The 22,985-nt window shown below is 43.4% G+C and overlaps 1 protein-coding gene across 1 annotated transcript in view; it reads left to right on the forward strand.

Annotated features, from left to right (window-relative positions):
- The window catches only part of CMAS (cytidine monophosphate N-acetylneuraminic acid synthetase), a 193,422-nt gene that overhangs the window by 47,463 nt on the left and 122,974 nt on the right, over window positions 1–22,985 (forward strand). The window contains exon 3 of the mRNA XM_085652733.1: window positions 11,915–12,057. Within this exon, the coding sequence (XP_085508859.1) occupies window positions 11,915–12,057 (143 nt within the window). The remainder of the gene's footprint in view (window positions 1–11,914; window positions 12,058–22,985) is intronic.

A 22,985-nucleotide genomic window follows, 5' to 3' on the forward strand; every position in this document is an offset into this window, starting at 1 on the left:
CCCTCCCGGAGGCAGATGGGGTAATAGCCCCTGATCTGCCACCTGGGGGGGGGGCAGAAAGCCCACTAGGCCCAAGGGATTGGGTTTTTTGTACGTAGAGGGGGGGGGGCTGCCCAAAATGGGCATGCCAGTGCCTGAACCCTCCCTCCCCCAAAGAAATTGGCACCGCTTTTCAGGCTCCCCTGGAAGGCAGTTGTGGGCAAAAGTCCCGGGGCAGAAAGCCCACTAGGAGCTAGAAATGTTTTTGTTTTATTTATACTTAGGGATGCTTGGCTGGTGGTGTGTGTGGATGGCGCTTGGCTGACGGTGTGCATGGATGGCTGTGTGCTTGTACTGACTCTTGGCTGGTGGTGTAGCTTGCATGGATCACCCAGCGTTTTCTTACCCAGAATCCCCCACAAACCTCAAATTTACTTAGTCACATTTTCCTCACATTTCTGTGGGTAAGTTGTAGGATCACCGTGCATGCACGAATTTCCTACTGCCCAGCATTCCCCTTGGTCTCCCGAGAAAAGTGATACCTCACTTGTGTGGCTGTCCAAAGTAGCCTCAGCCGAAAAACGTATAAACCAACTGCCCTTTTAGACCCGCTTTGCCCCCCCCCCCCCCTAATTTCTACACGTTTTTGGCCCTTCCCGTCATAGTCACTTGGCCCATCCACAAAAGTAAGGTATACTTTTTATCGGGAGACTGAGGGGAATGCTGGGTAGTAGGAAATTTGTGCGGTGCGGTGATCCCACAACTTTCTCACACCGATATTAGTGGAAAATGTGACTTTTTGGCTAAATGTGAGGTTTGCAGCGAGTTTTTGTAAGGAAAATGTTGGATCAACGCAAGCCACACCTCCCTGGACTCCCACTGGTGTCTAGTTTTCAGAAATGTCTGGTTTTTTAGGTTCCCCTAGATGTCTGCAAACCCAGGACCAAAAACACAGGTGCCCACCTATCTATCACAAAACTACCTGGTTTTTCAAGAGGGTCCTCTGCGTTTTTGGTTCTGGGCTCAGCGGCCATCTAAGGAAACCTACCAAACCCACACATTTCTGAAAACTAGACACCCAGGAAAGTCAAGGGAGGCATGGCTTGCGTATACAGCTTCTGTAACCTTATTGTATACAGCTTCAGTCACCAGAGCAAGAATGAGTAGACTAATCTTGTAGTTGTTTTATAATATTATTTGGCAGATTCAGCCAGGCTGAGACTGCTATGTCATAGTAATGATTCTAAATGATATGTTTAACATTCCGTGGTTGGATCGAGATTGTAACTGTGCCTGGCTGTGATGGTTGGGTGATTTCTGTCTCACCAATAAAGCCTAAGAGAGGAATGTGAAGGTCATGTCATAGATTTATTTACCACATTTTGGCGATTATTTCTGAGCCAGGCGCCGGGATGAGGCAGTGAATCACTGATGCGAACCTGCAGAGTATGGCCGTCGAGAAGGTATCGTCCCAGCTGCATAGAAGATGTTGGCAGACGATTGGTACGGACTCATGGGAGCACTCTCCCTGTGAGGTATTGGCGGTTTGAACTTTGTGCTTGGAAAAAGTACAAGACGTATAAATTCAAATAAGAGCAATAAGGAATTGCGCATGTTACTAGCAATAGAGCTGTGGCACAGTAGTAAGGCCGATTGTTTTAGCATCTTCATCGACGCTTTGATGGAAAAGTATTTCTAACAGCTGAAATTGCAGCTGGCGTGCCCAACATCTAAACGGAGATACACCGCATTTGCCACAAGACTGAACCAGCAGGTGTTAAAACAGTTCATTGTTTATGCAGCGTACAGTGCGAGCACTTGTCCTTACTTTGTACAGAGTTCCTCTGGGTTGCCGGCGTCGGCGCTGCTTCCCGTCGTTGCCTCCAACTTGATCTCAGAAGTGGGTGGATTGAGATGTGTTTCCCTTGAGGCTGTTTAGGGTGGAGCCAACCCCTTCCCCAGGCTTAAAGTAACAGCGTGTTCAGCGGTGATGCGCACACCATACAAGTAATGAGGATGTCACCGTCTCTTAAATATACAGCGTGTCCACAGCAGCGGTGACACGCAGACCATTAAAAGTATTTAGGAAGTCTGCACACTGCTTTTTGGGAGTTTAGAGCTAGTCCAGTTAATTTATTATAACTGCCAATGCTGGTTGTTCATCATACAGTGATTAGCACACTTTTCTTCGTCTAACCTGTGAATCACTGTTAGTTGTTCATCACATCCAGTGTTTGGCACACTTTCTTGGTATGTTTGAAGTATTCTTATGAGTTATTTGCAAATCTCTTTCTTCAGTGATTTGCACACTTTAAAGTTGCAAATCTGTTCAGTGTGTTGCCATTATTATTTTAAGTATTGTGTTACCATTATGAATATCGCTAATACAATTACAGCCCCACCTCTATTTCTTATGTCAGCAGGGGAACCTCGTATAGAACGGGAGGATTGGAATGACCGCTTTTTTTCCCCTCAGTGCTGGAAATGTTGTGCTATCTAACGCTACCAAATAATTTTCAAAGCATTGTTAGGAGCACTTGGAAAACAGGGGCACACATTTTATCTTCCAGGAACAGGTGAGGAAGTGGAAAATGTGTATAAAGATGTTATCGTGAAGTTGCGCACTTGTTTGCAAAACAAGAAAATATCGTTATGTGCAGGCATAAGCTTTACACGCAACCACAATTGGTAGCAGAAACAGTGGATGCTATTGTGTCCCGATTGAGGGAACTGTACATGGTGCTTGTTCGGACAAATTCTAGCTGAAATGATAAGGAACCAGCTAATTGTACAGTGCAATACCAAAAAAAGCACAAAGGTTGTGGGCTGCAAGCAATTCAACATTAAAGGAATCTATTGTAATAGCAAAAGTGGTAGAGGAATCTGAAAAGTGCGTGAGGGAAATGAAGACTCCAACAAGAGAAAGGTGTGGAGGTGGCAATTATGAAGTGTGACCTAGAGGGTGTTAATGTAGTGTGCAGCGAGACAAACACAGGCTGGGTATATACCAGTTAGACAAGAATGATTAAGGGTGTGTTTACTTCAGGGAAAGGCTATACATGAGTGTGTCACAGGTGTAGAAATAAGTTTAATTTTGTAGACAAACAGTTTTGCACAAGGGAAGGAGTGCCATAAGTGTGGAAAGAAGGGGCACTACGCACACATGTGCAAAGCAGTTACTAAGAAAGTAGCTGTAGTTGAAGATGAGGATACAGAACATGGGGTTACTCATGGTAAAGTAGGATGAATTGTTTGGCAATGTGGGTGAAGAATAGGAATTGGCCAAAGGCAGATTTTGATACTAATGGGGAAATGATGTCCTTAAAAGTGGACACGGATTTTTACACACTATTATTCCCAAGAACATTTTTGATCGTGTGGGAAGGGGTGACTCTAATTCCCTCTGTTGTTCTAAAGGGTTATCAGGGGACAAACACAGGTGTTTTGGGTTGTATGGAGGTTTATATAAAGTTTGCAGGTAGGCGGCCACTGGCAAAGTATATATTGCTCCAGAGGGACCACCTATACTGGGGTGGACTCATCAATATGATTTGAACATCAGGGTGGATCCGAGAGAACAGCAAGGTGATTGATGAAAGTGGTGTGCAGAACACACTCTAACAGCAGAACGTACTCTAACATCATTCACAGGTCTTTGAATGAAGACTAGGGGAGGCTACTGGGATTCATTTTAGCTGTGCTCAGCAGCCACTGCTTTTCAACAAATTATCACAAAATGTTACAGGTTATCAACAAAGTAGTCTTTTTTTTTTTTTTTCTTTTTTTTTCAAGAGGATATTCTAATCTACGCAACTGTCAAGTGGGAAGACAACAGACCACTGGAGGATGTTATCCTGCTGGGGGGGGGGGGAGGGGTTTGGGGGGGTTAACATTGTGGAAGGAAAAGTGTGTGTTTGCGGTAGAGGAAGTAGACTATCTGAGGTACCACATTGCAAGGGAAGGCATACAACTCAAACAGTATGCTCTTAGTGCCATAGTCCATGTGGAAGTGCCTGATGATGGGGATAAGTTAAGATCATTCATGAGAATGGTGGAGTACTACTCCAAGTTTGTGCAGGATTTTGCACAAAAGGCGGATCCTTTGAGAGAGCTATTGAGAAAACGAAGGGAGTTCATGTGGGCTGAAAAGCAGTAAAATGCTTTCACTCTGATAAAGGAGAATATGGAACAGGCTGGAATCTTGGTACTGTTCAGAACAGAGTTACACACCGTACTTACCGTAGATGCCAGTGCGGTGGGTATTGGTGCAGTTTTAACCCCAAACCATGGGAGGGAAGTGAAAACGGTGGCTTTTGTATCACGCTGTTTCACTGATGCTGAGAGGAATTATTCCATGATGGAGCGCAAGGCACTGGCAGCTTCCAGGGTCACCAGACCTTTCTAGGTATTTTTGTGAGGTGGAGTCTTTACTTTGAGAACGGACCATAAGCCTCTTCTTAAGGTGACTAGAGAAAGTACCATACCTGAAGGACTTAGAACTTTTTTTGTAAAGTACAAAGTGAATTGTGCACACAGGACGAGTGGGTAGTTTTGAGAGGAGAGAAGTTTGTGCCACCAGAGTCCATCAGGAATAGGTTGATTGGGTTGGCACATACTGGTCACCTGGGGCAGAAATTTACTAGAAGTAAAGGAAAGCTTGTAGTGGGCATGTATGAACCGAGAAATAAAGGAATGGGTTGGAAACTGATTGTTGTAGAGATTCCGAGAAAAGATTACTTGTTGGTTTGGGTAAAGTGGATCGAGTGCAGCATGTTTTTGAGTCTGATGTAGCTTGGGAGAAGGCTTGTCTGGACTTTATTGGCTCTTTCAGTGGTTTGCAAGAACAAGAAAGATTTGCAGCAGTTATGGTGGATGCTGGATCAAGGTGGATGGAGGTAGTTTTCATAAAATCCACTACTAGTCAACGATTAATGAATTAAGTGACGTTTTCAGGAGAGAAGGAATTCCATTAGTAGTTTTTACTGAAAATCGAACACAACTAACTTTGAAGGAAATGGAACAATTGTTTTGGAAAACTGGGTTTTAGACATGCATGTACCTCCCTCTATAACCCACAAGGGAATGGGTTGTGCGAGAGGCTAAATAAAATGGTGAAGGGGTCAATGCAGTTTCTGCAAGGATACCAGTACAGAAAACTATCAAAGAAATGCTGTGGGCATATCGTACAACAGTGCATGATTCAGTGGAAAAAGCCCTTTGGAATTGATGCATGGCAGATAACTGGCCACCAAACTGCTCCAGACATGGTTACAAAAAAACATACCGGGGATGTAGCTAAAGTTCTGGGGGGAGGTGCCAAAGTTATCCAGGAGGGTAACTGGGTGAAAGTCAAACCAGGTGTAGTGAGGGGTTGTCAAAGTTCAGAGGTCCCTACAAAGGTGAGGTTGTTAGTGGAAGTTAGATAAAATTGCATGATAGTCAAACTTGGAATCTCAGGAAGGTAGCGCTATATCAAACACCAGGGATATGTAGGAAGTTTCAAGGGACATGGAGGTGTCCGTCTTCATGGTAATTCATGAGTGATAAGTTCAAAAGAACTCGCAACAATCCCAATATGTTCTCAGGGGAGGGATAGTGTGAAACAAGGGGCTCTGTGCTAAGGGAAAGGGTTGTGAGACAAAAAATAACCAAGCTATTTGAGGGATTCTATGTGTGGGTAATCTTTTGGAGATATTGTTTCTTAAGGAAATAAGTAGAGTTGTACACCCTTGTTTTTGGGCATTCTCTGTATAGAAGTTAAAGAATGTTCTTTCTCTTTGGAGAAGTTAAAGATGAAGGAGCATTGTTGTGGTATTTTCCTTGATCGTGCCCTGCCTTGTGTACAATTCCCACCCTGCCCACTTACCAGTTGTGTGGTGTCCGCCCGTGTTGTAGTACACTGGACCCAAGATAGTTGATTCTGTTGTGTTTGTAAGGAAAGAAAGGAGATGCGTTATAATATCAGGCAGTCTCAGTCGGGCTGAGACTGCTAGAACATAGTAATGATTCTAAATGACATGTTTAAAGTTCCATGGTTGAATCAAGAGTGTAACTAGGCCTGGCTGCGACTGTTGGGTGATTCCCTTCTCTCACCAATAAAGCTTAAGAGAGGAATGTGAAGATTGTGTCATAGATTTTATTTACCAGACTTTTACTACAAGATCAACCAAGGCATCAGACCGGGTTAGCCTCTTTCACCTATGCTCTTTGCTGTGGCCATACAGTCCTTCGCCGAAATAATCAAAGATGAAAATAGAGAAAGGGGGTGATAGTATTAGCAAATGGCTGCCTGCTATATCTCTATATGGATGATATGCTACTGCTTCTAAAAGGCTTGGGTGAAGTCTAGTGGTATAATACCTAGCAGAATTTGAGAGAATCTGGCCTTAAAGTTAAATGGTTTAAATATATGTATCATCCATAGACCCAGACCTAATCATAGAACTGCAACAACTCCAGACGTGGAATATCAAATGGGAGAGTCGCATGTTTAAATGCCCGAGGGTGAACGTATCAAGGTACTATTTTTTTTTTTTTTTCTCCTTCAGGATGAAAAGCCCTCACCCACCCAATAGGTAGCATGCTTCATTAGTGAACCCCTCCTGAAGCCAACCTTTGTGATTCTGGTGTCTGCTACTATTTGTGTAAGGGAGCTCGTGATGTGTTTTTTGTCTCAAGAATTGTCACGTTGGGTGCTGTTTGAGTGTGTGGATCACAGATAAAGGACTCTGATGTAGACTGTCTCTACCTTTTGTTTCGATGAAAGCACGTAGCCAGGAAACGTTTTTAGTAAGGTTTATTCTTTAACTCGGCAGCAATGAGGAGAACAGACTGGGCCCTCCTTTTCCAGTGAAGCCCTGCCAACCGTATGACCCACAGGATTCCACAGCAAGAGCAGCTCGAAGCTGGGACCCCGTGAGGTCACAAACCGGCACAGCTAACATAAACACAACACCTTATTGGAAACCTAATGGCAGGGAAACTGGGACAGACGCTGAGATCTCTGAATGGGAACTTTATTTGGGGAAAAAACACAAACTCTTAGTAATGGGGTGGTCCTGCCTATCTGTGCATCATGTAAATGGTCAGGGATGTAGAAGTACTCCCGATAGATATTGGGTGGGGATGTCAGAAACAGACTAAACATGATTGAAAATTGTAGCAGTATATTAGCAAACACCTCAAGTGCAACCAGAAATACTAGATTGAGATGCACCCAGTTAATTATTTGCTTTATACGCACATGACACCCGCAAAAACAAAAAAATACTTGATTCCAAAGCAGTAAAATGCCCTCTATGTGATCACCTCTGTGCTGACTTTTATCTTATAATTTGGAGCGGTCACACCATTGTACTGACAGAAAGTAACAGACTATCTAGACATTCGATCGGGAACGTCTATAGTCTCCTCAGAGTTGCCTTTTGATCTTGTTCCTTTGACCGATGCCAAAGAGGGCAGGCATTGGCGAAGTAACCGCTTCCCCATTCAAAGAATATAGGAAACCAGTGTTTACAAGGACAGCAAGCAAGCAAGATTATTTTTTGCGGGGAAGAATGGAGAGGGAATCGCAGGAGGCCTGTTTTTATATGTGGGTTAAGATTCACTCTGCTTTCAAAGACAGATCCCCCCCTTCCCCCGGAAATCTGCATGCAGGCGGCAGACCAACGAGTCCACTGCTAGTAAATAGACTAATTGAAACCGAGCCACACAATTATAATGTTTTATTTGTTTTTAAGACACATATTTGAAATAAGAACTTGCCAATCCCCGTAGACTGAGCGCACATAAATCAGAAAATTGGTGAATAACTTGGCATGAAATATATGAACGCGTTGTACTAAATTATTAATTAACTGAGACTTTATTTATAAATGTGTTTTTGTGACTCGCATATGACAAGTGCATAAAGCAAGGAACCATTTTATTAAGCTTCCTGCCAAAGCAGACTGTAATATTAATTTCAAAATCGGACTTATTTATGCATTCAAACAAATGTGAAGAAAACACTGTAAATGAAATAAAGGGGAAAGCATCATTGGCAAAGCCAATAGGTCTTCTACAAAATATATTAGCTTTGGCAATGTTTTTTGCCATGTTGTACAGCAGAACCGCTAAAACTAATGTTAGAAAAAATGCTAAGACATGGCCAACAGTGGCTGCGTCGTAGCAGTGTGCTTTTTTTATACAACCTGTGCATTCTCCCGAGGCAACCCAGAGGGAGAGGGGAGGGCAGTAGAGGTTGTGGGTGAGGGAGCAGACAGGCGAGAGAGGGTATTGGGGAGCACATGGACCATGAAGGGCGGGTGTGAGTGGCTGAGGACAATAAGACAGGTGCCATAAGGACTGAGGGCAGGCACATGGACAAAGGAGGGTCGGCGAAAGGGACTAGGGGCAATCGCACGGATAATGGAGGGTGGGTGGAAGGGGCTGGGTGAAAGCAGATGGACAACAGAGGGTGGGCAGGAGGAGCTGGGAGAAGCACATGACCAATGAAGGGTTTAGTGAAGGGGCTGAGGCAAGCATGGACAGTGCAGAGATGGTGAATGGTAGCAACTTAGTGACAAACCCTGAGGAAGCGGAGACATCTGAACAACATATGCACTATCGTAGCGTGCTTAAACAAAAAGAAAAATGTACCGCCTGAAAAATGGGTGGTGCATGGACGTGAGTGATGTGTTGATGCTCCAGATGAGTAAGAAAGTCTATGAAACCTGACAAATAAGTATTACGCAAATGAGTGATAATGAAGCTAACCAATAATAAGCAGTGGGCCCCGTCTAAACCCAATGTAAGAAAAGTAAAGTGTGAAACAGTAGGTTATTATTTGAGGTCATGTGAGTCCTCATCAAGTAATAGTGACCCAATATCACACCACGTCCAGTTAGACCTCAATTTTGACCTGAGCTTAATCCTTGGTAACTAAAACGTAGAGCTGATGGACTTAACTAAGGAGAAATGTGTAATGCATTTCAGTACCAAAACCGTTAAAAAGGTAGAAAACACAACACAATAAAAAGCCTACTCCAATTAATAAAAGTGGAGTAAAATTTAATAAAGCAACAAGATGCCAAAGTGATAAAAATCGGTAGTAGTGAATAGGAGATATTATTTAAATTTTTAAGTCAAATGAGCACCGCAAAGTGCCAATCAGTTATCTGGTCATGCTGGACCGGTCCAAGTAAAACTTTACAGCTGAAACTAATGGCCAACTTCAAACAACTGCTGGTTGGATACAGGGAACATGCTTGTCCTGGTGGGAAGTTTACATTCAAACTTAAGATTTTCTGGAGAAAAGTCCTCATCCAATGTAAATACTATGCATTCGGCCTTGGGGCTGGTGAGGCCTACTTTAGAGGTGACTTACTATTTAAAAGGAAGGTTTAGGCCGGGCAAAATAAGATTTTGATAAGAGGAAATGGCAGTTTGCAAACTGCTCGGCTAAACTGCTGTGGCTGGGCTAGTTGTGTTTTACTTGGTCACATAAGTGGTAGCACAATATGTGCTGCAGTCAACCAGTGGCGTTTAACTTACCGGCCCTGGGTACACAAACTTCCATCTACTATGGACTTACCAGCAAGTTAAATATGCCAATCGGGGATTAGCCAACTGTACACATTTTAGTGGTCAAAGTACTTGTCTTAGAGTCTAGTGAGTAGTGCTCTAGTGCAACGGAGTCGAAAAACCAACAGCATGAGTCGATAAATTGAGGACTGTGATCATGCTAAAAGAGGCATTCCATTACAGTACAAAAGGTCTCTCAAGATGCAGTGCATTAAGTGAAGGGGTACTTTGTTGAAACATGGCTCTAGATACTTAAGGGGTGGACACAGCACTCATGGTGAGAAAGAAACAAGTCTTAAATTACAATTAACTTGAAAATGAACCAAAGCTGATAAGTACCGGCGACCGGTGCAGTGGCAGTATACTGCTTTCTCCAGCAAAAAGGATATGGTAATGAATGACCAGAGAGGTGGCTGTTCATGTAAAATAGGCAAGCTGAACTATCCGTTCTTTATGGGGTAGTGGCATAGGTATGGCCAATCATAAAGTACTCTTCCACTCACCAAGGGCACCTCAACTAACAGGAATTTTCCGAAATGGACCTTTAATAAAAACAATTGTAGCGCAAAGGCACTTGCAGCAATATTTTGCCTTCCTCCCCATCACCTCCCCACCCCCCAGAAAACTACAAAATTGTAGGTGGTGGAGGGGAAAGAAGCACAAGAGGGAAAGCAACACCGCTTTTGCGGGGGAAGTACATTAGTGAGAAAGTAACACCGAGTGCATGAGAGGCAGGGAGTTTGATGGGGAGAAGTAAACAAGACAACTAGCAAAATGGAGTGCAGGGTGTTATGTGTGGGGGAGGAGAGACAGCTGGAAAACATCTGCACTCATGGAGTGTTTAAGTAAAAAGAAAAAAGTAGTTCCTTAAAAGTGAGCAATGGAAGGACAGAAGTGAGCCAGTCGGAGCTGGTAAAGTGGCCGTGCTCCTGCAGAGGGAGTATCGTAAGATGGGACAATCAAAGCCATCATAAAAGAATCAAGCAAATCAGTGACCAAGTCAGCCAATGGCCAGATTTTAGGCCCCTGTAAATTCTTTGTAAGCCCATGATACTTCTTTTGCAACAGCGTCATAAAAAAGATCCATCTCACTGAACGGTGTGAAGACTTGCTGTGCTGTAGAAATCTTAAACAAAGACGCCTGGTCGACCTCTCAAAAGTAAACAAAGTTCACCCCAGCACAAGTATGATCCATGACCCCTACATTTAAAGCGCTACAGGTGCAATTCTGTGCCAAAGGCACTGATCTGACCTCCTTTTGAAAAGCAAAACTTAACAAATGGTAGAGTGTTTCTGGAACATACATAATTGTATTAGCATGATGTAAATTACGCATATTAGATTTAAGATATTCAGTGAGGTTTGTTTATTTTTACATTGAAAATGTAGTCCTTGATTTCAAAATGGCTGTTGCCGTTCACAGCCATTTTCCCCTGCACAGTCCTCTGTCCTTTCCCCATCATGCACTCCCCACATAATAGCTATTTTGTAAAACCTGTTTTAAAACAGTGTCCCTTCCCCACGCACATGTTGCTTTTTTCTCAAGCTTCATTTTCATGCTGTGTTAACCTAGTGACTTGTTTCAAGGCCTCATCAATTGGAACCACAATGGTTCTCCTGTTCATGTACGGTGTGTAGCGTAACACTTTAAGATGTCTTGATGAGCACCAGGGAACGGAAATGCATTAGATGAATCGTGGGATAGTTCTTACAAATGAGACTTCAAACTGTATCATTCTTTCTTTAATATGAATGGATGGGATTATGAGACCTCTGCACACTCACACCAAATGTATGATGCTTTTGTATAATTTCCTATAAAAGGCTAAATCTTAAGGGTTGTGGGGTTACTCTCCCATGATATTTACAGAGCAGTACTCTTTTATACACAAAAGACTCACTGGATCCTTGCTGTTTATTTTGCTTCCTGTAATGCCTTTGGCTTTTAATAAACCTTCATGGGTTTCACTATAATACTTGTCAGTCTTTTTTGTGAAGCCTAATTGTCTGCATTTGATTCTGTAATGTTACTTGATATGTTACTCAATATTGAATTGATTTTAAATGACTAGAACCAAAGAGGATCAGCAAAATATAAGGAAATTAATATCGCCCCCCAATTAATCAGAAGCACTTTAATTGCGCTACGTCACAAATGTTACTAACAAGTGAGAGGCCTGCTTGAAAAGCGGTTCTTTTGTAAAGCTCTGATGGCCACCCTACTGTTTTTTCTAAGTTATGTAAGCACTTTGTTAGACAAGTACAGTTTATAAAGGCACATTTTCCAACTTTCCAGTCGGTGTGTTTGGAACAATGACCAGAATCTTGTCCTTTAAATATTCAACAATGCGTTTTCTTTTTGTCACTTTAGTGTTTGGGTTTCTACCGATGATGAAAAAATTATGAAGGTGGCTGAACGCTTTGGTGCTCAGGTTCATCGAAGAAGTCCTGAAGTATCCAAAGACACAACCTCGTCATTTGACACCATAGTAGAGTTTCTCAAATACCATCCAGGTATGCCATTGTATTCTAGTCCAGAAATATATTCCTATTATTGTGATATGCATTCCTAGCCATGGCGTTCCACCCTTTTTTTTTTTTTTTTAACTCTGTATGAGTTTTTGACTGTCGGTTTGTATTTTTTACTTTCCTGTAAAGAATTGAGAAACACACATTAAGAATATTTTGAGTCAGTACATGTATACATAGAGAGTGTATACGCTCTGAAAAGGATTGACAGAACATCTGCCAATTTTTGACAAATGTCCCACTTTCGCCAAATTTTAAGTAATCTAAAAACGTCCCCGATGTTTGGATGTACTCGTAAACCATAGTTAAACCACTGGACTCCTCTCTGGCTGCATTTCTGTAGTTTCTTATAATTCATTGATTCATACAGGTGTGTTTATCGCTATACAGGAAATGTTACACTAGACAATGAGGGTTACAAGGTTTGGAAGCCGCATACCTTTCATACTGGTCGGCACATGTTAACAGTCCTTGGTCTGGTGAAACACAGTCAGGATTTTATATTTAACTTCATAGTTGGTGTTAAGTGTATTAAAATACCTCATTACTACCTCCGAAAACCCCTTTTTAGCAACCTTATTATAACGAAAGATTGAGGAAAAAATAAGTATCTAAACCTATGCCTTGCAGTTTGCATACAGCTCCTTGTCGTTGGTCCATAGCTCACTGTACTGAATTAGGACTATAACTTTTGACAAAAGCAGTTACCCACTGAGATGTCTACATAAAATACAAATCTGTGATGTGCGTTACAGCAGGCATATATACCCTCCATCCTACTTTGAATGTAAGTGATTTCATAGAAAAAATATTTCATAGAATGCCATTAGTAAGAAACAATTTCACCTAAACTGTGTAATGGAAATTTTTAGAATGAATGACATTTATCTTTTTATTTAAAACAATTCATAAAATGTCTTTTTGTCTGAAATTGGCTTTTGCATTCTTATTTGCTAGGCTGTAAATAAAATGGTTGCAGGTCTTACTTTCAGATACATTTTTGTCAAGGGTATTTATTTCAGTGCTTTACTTCAGGAGACATTTAAAATATATTCATATTGTCAAACAATTACTTTTGAGTTTTTTTTTTTTATATGCTGACCCCTAACTACACCACAACACCCCCATTCCTAACATCCTCCCAACCCTTCCATCTAAAAGTCCCCATCATGCCGAAACTACATCATTCGTGACCACTACATTTCACACATCCCTGAACCCTAGAAACCACCTCACCACGCCTAAGCTCGACTTATCCCGGACCCTTAAAATCCACCCATCCCTAAAACTCCTCTTTACTGGTTAACTCCACCCGTCCCTGAACCATAGAGAAAAAATACCTTAACACCGTAAAACTTCACTCATCTATGACCCCTAAAAATCCATCACCACTCCTAAACTCCACCTTTCTTGAACCCTAAAAACCCCTTTCTACATATAAAATGTATCCATACTGGAACCCTTAAAACCTCGCACTACCCTAAACTTATTCCACTCCTGATCTTTCTGCCCCCGGAATCCTCCATTCCCTGACCCCTAAAAACTCCCCCATGAGCCTGAACCTTAACAACCCTTCACCACCCATACACTTGATTCAATCCTTGAGCCCTAATGACACCTCACCAACTTTAAACTCTGTCCATCCCTGTACCTTAGAAAAACATTTATACGTGTGAACTCCTCCCATCTGTGACCCCTAGAAACCTCAACACTCCTAAACATCATCCATCCCGGTACACAAAAACCCCTCACTACCCCTGAACTCCAACCAAGTTTAGTGTAATTTCTGTTTTTTTTTTTTTTTTCTTAAAATGTGATTTCCTTTACATTTGTTACATACATTTTTTTTGATTTATTAGTACATCTTACAAATTGTCTTTAATTAAAACTGGTTTTCCACGATTTGGTTTCTCAGTTGTAGTTTTTCTATTAATTTACTTTCTTCGCCTACTTTTAAATTAGCCAGAATTGTGACTAGAAGCTCGGATATCTCCAGCAAGTGCATTAACTACCAAAGCTAGCTTCCCATCCTATCATGCCTAAGGCAAGCCCGTCTGCGCCCGTCCGCTGACGACACCCAGCTAATAGTTTGAGTCGATAACTGTCCCCAAGCTCAGCTCAATGTCCAGAACATCCTACGGTTTACCATGAATTGGATGACCTCTAACTCACTGAAAGTGAATCCAGATAAGACCGAGGTGCTGGCTTTAACTACAGAGGCCTCACCCTGGTCCAATCATTTCTGGCCCCAAGAGCTCAGTACCACCCCGACACCAGTACCAGTTGTAAAGAGTCTTGGCATCAAATTAGACACCAAACTCACCCTTATCAATCCGGTGTCGGCGGTAGTGGGGAGCTGCATAAGTCTGCTGCGGCAACTCCGCAAACTCGGTGCCTTGCTGTCATTTTCTACCATGCGTACCGTCGTGACAGCCCTAATACTGTCACGTTTGGACTACGGTAACACAATATACATAGGGCGCCCTGAAAAACTCCTGGGGAGACTAGAGGTAGTTTTAAATGATACAGCAAGGAGGATTTTTAAATCTCCAAGAAGAACACATGCCACCCCCCTGCTGAAACATTTGCACTGGCTCCCCATTAGGCACAGGATCAGGTTCAAGGTTCTGTGCATTGCGCATAAAGCTAAATATGGAAGGGCACCTAAATAAATCACAGACCGCCTGAAGTCTTATGTGCCTAGACGGCACCTCTGATCATCTGAGGCCAGCATGCTGGCCTGCCTGCGTTTTAACAGAACCACCATGGGAGGACGGGATTTCTCAGTCGTGACCCCCCAGCTCTGGAATAGACTTCCTGATAATATATGTATGGAACCTCTGCTACTTAAAACTATCCTGTTTGCTGAGGCATTCGGCTAAATCCATTCAGTGCGCTGACTACACTTGGGACCAATGGACCTCTGTCCACGCTACTAGCGCCTAGAGACCTATGGTGATTGGCGCTCTACAAATATAATCTAACAACAATAACAATGTCCTGAAAATTGCTGGGCACACAAAGATCTTTGTAGCAGGTGCCTTAACCCTGTAGGCCCAGACGTGAGTCCTGTGCTCTCCATGCTGCTGCAGTCCAGCTATCCTGGTTAATGAGGGGTGAAACCCCGAAACCGGTCCTAGGATGCTTGTTTCCAGTCCAGGGAGGACCTGGCCTGGCAGTTCGGGGCTGAACTGTTTCCATTGGGCGCAGGGTCAAGACTGATTTACATATGGCTAGATTCAAACTGGAATAGCTTGGTGAGCAAAATAAACAATGGATTTAGGCCCAGATCTCTCTACTGGGGCGAATGTATGACATTGTTCAGCATTCTGGCCATCAATTGTTCTTTTTGCAGCTTGTGTTTGTGATCGGAGCAGATTTGCTGTCATATTTGTACTTGTTGCCAATTTCTTTGCTGCAGTTTTTTCATGACTCTGCTTTGTGACTCCACCCCTTTCTGCTGCCACACCTACACCACCAATTTACGGGATCCTGAAGTAATGTTTTTTTCTATTTCCAGCACTGAAGCAAGTAAATACCTGGGCATGTGGGAACTGGTGAACTCGCAGCATGTCCAAATATTGGCCTTGATATTTTGAGGGTATCATGGCTGTGCTTAGTGGGGTGGAAGCAGCTACTAATCTCATAAGGCCTGTTCCATCTTTTAATGATCCAACTTGCATGCCCCTTAGCAGGACCCTAATCCTGCTCCTCCTACTAACGTTTTCCTACTTGGACACTCCACTTAGGACAAGATGGTGAAAATGTACGTATACACGATGATGTATAGTGTGCACAGATTCCACTGGATCCCCAGAGGCTTTGCAGACACTCCAGTAGATACTAAGGCTCTCTTTTGTGGTAGTGTGGGCGAGCAGTAGGTTTTATCAAAGGGCAGTGCTAAGCATTTGTTGTACACACATGCAAGAAATAATTACACACACTATGACTAAATCCGAGACCAGTAGTTTGGAAAAATACTTTTAGTATATTTATTTTAAAGAACCGAGGATACTTTGTTGCATGGAAAGACATTTTGCATTATCAATGCTTTTCAATGTAAAAAGTGGATACTTAGTGCATTTTTCAGTAATACAATACTAACCCATGGTAGAAACACAATCGGTAATATGCAGTTAAATAAATGATTTATGATATTGAGTTTCTGGATAAAGAATCGGTACCAGGCAAGGTTCAGATAGGGCTGTTTGGTGCAGAGGTCAGAGTAGCACGGTTTGGTAATCCAGTCTCCAGGGGTTAAGGTAAGCACATGGGGTGCCACAAGGCAGCACCAAACTTATACCCTCAGCAGCCGCTGGGTGCAGAGTGCCAACACAGCGTTGGGTGCCCAATGCAAACCGATGGAGAATCTTGAAATCAGAAAAATCTGCAGCCTCAGGACAGGAGACCAATTGAAGGAAACCTAGAGCTGCATAGGTACGTTGGTATGTGCTGGAGTGTCAGATCACCATCGGTAAATCTCCCTTAGGCCCTGGGGCTCCGGGTGCAGAGGTGTCCTTTGGCATCGAAAATCAGCTTACCAGTGTGGTCGCAGCTCGGGGGAGTTGTCGTGCAGATGCTGCAGGCGACAACATGGAGACCGGCAGAGGTCAACCCACGAAGGACCCTTGCTGAGGATCGCTGGGGAACCTTCTCTGGACCGGTTGGCCACTTGGACTCGGGCCGTGGGCGTCTGGTGCAGAGGTGGTTGGTTTTGCTATTCTACAGGCAAAGCTTTGGTCTTTGAACTTGGTTTTATTTTAGACAGGTCCAGTGTCCACGGGAGATAAGGAGTCTTTATGGAAGTCAGGCAGTCCTCCCATGGTTTTGGAGGTCGCTGGTCTTCCGGACGGTTCATGGAAGCTTGCAAAGTTCGCAGATAGGCTGGCGGAGTTGGGACCAAGTCAGCAGCTGGAGCTTCTGGTCATGCAGAACTCAGCTCTTCTTTGTCCTCTTCTTCGTAGATTGTCAGTAAGCTCCGTATTAAGGTTCATGGGTGCCCCTAAATACTAATTTTAGGGCATTATAGGGGTGAGAAGTAGACAGTGGGCTACTTACTTTTAGGGTGCTTACACCATTTGTATGGCCACTCCCTCTGGGGAGAGGGCATATCTCTAACCCAGTGTTTCCCAAACTTTTTCAACCCCCCGGCTCCCTTCACATATGGGCCGTTGGCTGCGGCTCCTCATTATGTTACTTTTATTGGCAGGTGCAGTGATGCAAGTCCGACCTCTGGAGTACTTTCATTTTTCTCTCTGAAAATTATTGGGGTGAAGTTATTATAGTCATCGATGTTATCCCCGGTATACTATGTCAGTAAAATCGCGTGACCCACAGTGCAAGGAGATGCCGGAACTGGCTGCTGTTAAATATGACAGAGGTCTTCCAAATCAAGGAAATGAAATGGATTTTACTTTAAATACCACCAGAATATATTTAATAGCAGCTTTCCTTCCAATCAGTAGGGTTTCAAAACATACTGTGCGTTTGTATAGTGATATCATGGAAAAACAGGCTAAATGTAGAGAAAGATGTGGTAGACAGGTTTTGTACATACAGTGCATAATAAGACCAAGAGAGACTAATTCAAAGTTAGTAAAAAAAGTGGTTAGGGAAAGGATGTGCCAAAAATTAAGACTGCGAGGGTGGATTGTGAAAGAGGATTTGGTGAAGGTGAAGTCCGGATGAGTAGGGCAAAGATTATCTTAGTTCAAGGTATTTCTAATATAGTAGAGATTGGAGACAATTACTTGGAATTGGAAATGGGCAGAAGGAAAATGGGAATGAGGGTGCAGTTATGAAAATGCAAGAAGATGATGGGTGTACTAAAGTCATGTAGGTGAAGGACTTAGAATGCAAGGGAGTCACCAAGGTTGAAAATGGTGTCGGAGATTATGGAGCCGAGAATCCTGAAGCAGTGTACAGTGCAGAGCTTTAAACCAAAACGAGCTATGTGTGCTGAATTTGCTTTAGAGTTTGTTTTTATTTTAAAGGCAGACTTGTACATCATCTGCTCTAATCTAGGCCTGCAACTGTGCAACCGAGTTAGCGAACTCTTACGTTTTTCCTCATCACGCATTTGTTTATAATCAATGTAATTGTGAAGCTAAGTATAGTTTCCTTCACCCCTTTTTAGGTCTCGCTTTTCCCAGCGCATGCGCTGGTCTGGCGAGACTTATTGAGAGGGCTCCAAAAAGTGCTACCAGGCCAGCCTAGAGCTACAGTGCATGTGCGCGGGCACGTGCGCTGCGCTTTACCGCAACTACTTTCACTTTCGCGGCCCCTTTGATGTTTGATCGTGATTACCATCGCGATCACTCTTACTTTCGCGGCCACACGGTCGCTTTGCATAGCCAATAGGTCTCGCTTCTGGGACCTTATAAGTATTTAGTTATGCAACTGTTGCATGGCTAAACACTAAGGTCCCAAAGGCGAGACCTATTGGCTATGCCAATGCTTGTTTTCTTTTTTTTTTTCGTGTTAAAGGTTTATACAAAGAATGTGGTGTGTTATACTGGGACAATAACCTTAAGACATCAAGGAATTCCACAATGAGACTTTAAAAATGTTCATAGACGCTCTCTTTGAGTCACTTACAGTGGACTTTGTGTGTGTGCCTGTGTGATGCCACCCTGCAAGTTACTGAGCCAAAACAAACCGCGTTTATTTTTAGCTGGAACCCGGTTATTACTTCAATTCCACTATAAAAAAAAAAGTGATAGAGGTTTAAAATGGTTTTAAAATGTGGTGGGACTATAGAGCAGTTCACGAGATCAGTAACATAAGTAGTACAACTAATGTGTAGTAGGCACGCACTTGGTGCGACCTCACTGAGGTGCCAGTACTTCACTTGACTGCTTCACGGGGGTGCCAGAGACCCGCAGTGTGTTTCATTAGCAAATGGGTGCAGCCTGACACTGCGTGCTTGTTTCTCAAAGCATATGTTTCAGCAAACCATTGCTTTTGAGAAAAGGAACAAATTGCTTACTATAAAATCGAGTGAATGTGTCTGACGTTCAACGGACCTCTTGAGGAAAGTCCCCGTGCTCTTCTCACCACTTTATTTTTTCCTAAATCTCACAATATTGTTTCAATAGTTGCTAGCTAACTAAAGCCACAGAAGCGAACACCGTCACCGCTCAGAATGCCAGAAGGTAGAGGAGTTTTGGAGCAGGTCTATGCTCACCTCTACAGGTAGAAAGGTAAGCCCGCTCTCGTTTTTTACCTGGGCATTCAGAGAGAGTTTATTGGGGCCGCTGTCCCCGCTCTATCTGTTCTCCTCCAAAGTTCTCCGGACAGAACACTCAGCTGATCCTCACGGGACAGACACTTCAATGACATCAAGGCAGCATGGTGTTCTTTTCAAGTCTCCTGCTCTACGTGTCATCAGGGTGTCGTCTTGTGCCCCGAATGACTTCTGAATACGGTATGCCTTTATGTATAATTTTTTTGTTCATGCTTTAGCCCAATCGTAGCACTATAAATTACAATACATGCTTCTGTTCTTTTACCGAACACTATCTTGGTGTGCATCTGTTCACGGCGCCTCTGGCTTTCGCGGCACACAAGGGTGCCATGGCGCACAGATTGGGAATCTCTGCCCCAACCCCATTGACTAGAGCAATATGATCTGGAGGATTCTAGAAGGAAGGGAGTCACTTTAGCTCATGGCATCTTAGGGGTGGCCCTGGCTGAGAGGGGGCACACCTCCTTGCTTACTAATTTTTCCACCAACCTTGCTGCCAAAAATGGGGCTTGGTCGGGGGTGGACATCTCCACTAGCTGGAGAGGCCCTGGTCATCATAACAAAGGACGGGAAGCCTTTTAGGGTTATCACCTTTCTGTGCTGTTCCTGCTTGGGGGTCAGAAGCATGTCTAGAGGTGGGAGGCTGGTGGGGACCAGTCAGGCACACACTAACTAGTTGGTTGGATTTCAGGGAGCACCATTGAAGTTCCCTCTGTGCATTTCTTAATATATCCAACACTGGCATCCGCGTGGGTTTATTAAGCTGAAATGTTTGGTATCAAACATCTTGGAATTCAGTGAAGCCATAATGGAGCTAATAATGGACCTATAAACTATGCAGTTTTGCCCTCACATAAGGTATAGGGCACCTTGCCTTAGGGCTTGAAGGCCTGCTATAGGGGTAACTTACCTACAACTCATGCAGTGCTGGTTGGCATGGCACACAGGCATGTGTGCCAGATCGACTCTCACTTTTATCTGCACCAAAATAGGTAGGCTGCTATGGCAGTATGCCTGTGTTTTGTGAGGGGTCTCTTAGGGTGACACAATACATGCTTCATTCCTTAGAGACCTTCTGTGGTCACAAGGTACTTGTTACCACTGGTATCTTTTACAAGGGACTTATATGTGAGCCAGAGGTGTGCCAATTGTGGAAACAATGGTACAGTATTAGTAAAGGACATAGTCGCTGGGAACCTGGTTAGCAGGAAGCCAGTGCACACTCAGTCAAAGAAGAATCACACAGCGTTTGTTTACAAGTTCACAATGTCTCTCCCTCTGCTGCTGCCATTGATTTGTTTAGAGCAGTTCACGTGTCATTTGTTGAGCAGAACACAATGTTCCTCAGAGACTTCAGCACTCTTGGACCAATTGAAAGTCCTTATGTTAAAGCCTGTAGCGTCAAATCTACATCAGAAGATGTCTTGATTAAAGAATTCTGAAGAATTGATGATTCACCGGACGACTGAGCCCTGTAAACGTGTCTCAGGCCTGCCACTGCAGTGCCTGTATGTGCAGTTTTAAACTGCCATGTTGACCTGGCAAGGTAACCCAGGCCCAAACCTTCCTTTTTAATATATACAAGTCACCCCTAAGATAGGCCCTGAGCAGCCCCAAGGGCAGGTTGCTCTGCAAATTAAAAGGTTGGACATGCACTCTTAAGTTTTGCATGTGCAGGTAGTGAAAAACTCCTTAAAATGTGTTTTTCATTACTACAAGGCCTATCGCTCCCCTAGGTTAACATTGGGATAACCTTATTACATTTTATAAGTGTAATTTCCAGTTGGGAAAAGATATTTCAAGTTTGGTGTTTCTGTACTCTCAATTTAAAATCACAATTTATGGTAAAGTCTGATTTAAAGTTGTAAGTCTGAAAATGCCACTTTTTGAAAGTAGGCATTTTCTTTCTTTAACCATTCTGTGCCTCTGCTTTTCTCTGAATACACATCTGAGGTGGGTGACAGCTGGACTTCATGCATTCCCTCTAGACAGCCATAAACAACAGGAATTGGGTGCCTGATTGACCGTTTACATCCTAATGGGCCATCTTGGGCAGGATGGGAGGGAGGAGCGGACACGTGCACCCGAGTAGGGCTGTGCCTGTCCCCACACAAAGACCAGCATACCCACTTGTAGTGAGTCTGGAGCCAGGGCAGGCTTGTGTACTTCAAATGCATCATTTGAAGTAACCCCCCCCCCAAACTATAAAGGCACACTGGGTATAAGTACTGGACCCCTGACACCACCAACTCGATGCACTTCTGGACCTAATGACCACTATGCCAAGGAGGACTGTCGCTGCTGGATTCCTGCTCTGCTGTGCCTTGCCTGCTGCCCTCTTTGCCTGGCAATGAAAAGGACTGTACGTGCATCTCTGCGTCGCCTGAACCAAGTGACTCCAAGGCCTCGATGGCTTGACTCCTGTTCTGAAGTTTCAGGGACATCAAAGACTTCACTCAACCCTGCTACAGCTTCTGGACTCTGACAACTGTCAGTCCTGCCCTGCCAAGTGGTGCAAATCAAGTCCTGGGCCCTTGGAAGTGTGTTTTTCTGGCTGTCTCAGCTGAAATCCACACATCGTTGACGTTGTGCCAGAACTGACACATTTCTTTCGATGCATCGCCACCTCCAAGACATCACAGCCCCGACTGCGCAGCTCGATGACTCATTGCCTTCATCGCTAGGGGTTAGACGATGTACCTCCCAACTGCGTGACTCTGAACCAGCCCTTTTCCTACAATCCTACACATCGATGCAGACGCATCGCCTCCGACCGCTCCTCGACGTCGATGCTTCCTCTGTGAAGGTACTGTTTGCTGCAAGTCCTGCGTGTCTCCTGTATCCGACCCATGCCCCATCACGATCGTCCTGACTTTCCAGACTTGACCCGGTCCAGCACAAACGGTTTGCTCTTTAATTTTTTGAGCACTATATTTCAAGATATTCTTTAAAAATTCATAACTCCGGTTCTACATATTGGATGTTTGTCATTTTGGCCTAATTTTATGCATTACATTAAGCTCTGTTTATAACCTGTTGTGTATTTCTGTGTGTGGTGTTTTTACTGTTTTACTGTAATGAGTATAACACAAATACTTTACACATAAAAGCACTTTACACATGGCCTCTTAAGATAAGCCTGACTGCTCTGTGCCAAATTACTACAGGTTAATTTCGGGTGTGTATCTAACTTACCCTGACTAGGATCGTGATTCCTGCTTGGACAGGATGCATACCTTTGCCAACCAGTAACCAAATTTCTGTTCAAATGGAAAGTAAATCCCATCAGAGATGCGCGAGCAGAGACTCCTCTTCTACCTAACTAATGTTTTTATTAGTGACGGACAAAAAAACCTGGATGCTGATAATGATTATGAAGGATAATAAGGTTGATGATCATTGACAATAGGCTTCAGTGAATCTTCTAAGGATGCCACTATTAGCTCTGTTGTATTTGCATTTAGCTTAAGCAAGTTATCTTATCCATCGATAGACTGCCACAAGACACTCCCTTAAACAAGCAAATATTGCCCCATGGCCCAAGCAATGCATCATCTGGGTGTTATCAAAAATAGAGCGTGAAAGGTATACGAACCGGTGAAGAAAGCCTGAGATTAGGAATTAAACATGAATTCTGACAAGGAACCATCTGGAACAAAAACAATTT

The sequence above is a fragment of the Triturus cristatus genome, chromosome 4_1, assembly GCF_964204655.1.
Source record: "Triturus cristatus chromosome 4_1, aTriCri1.1, whole genome shotgun sequence".
NCBI lineage: Eukaryota > Metazoa > Chordata > Amphibia > Caudata > Salamandridae > Triturus > Triturus cristatus.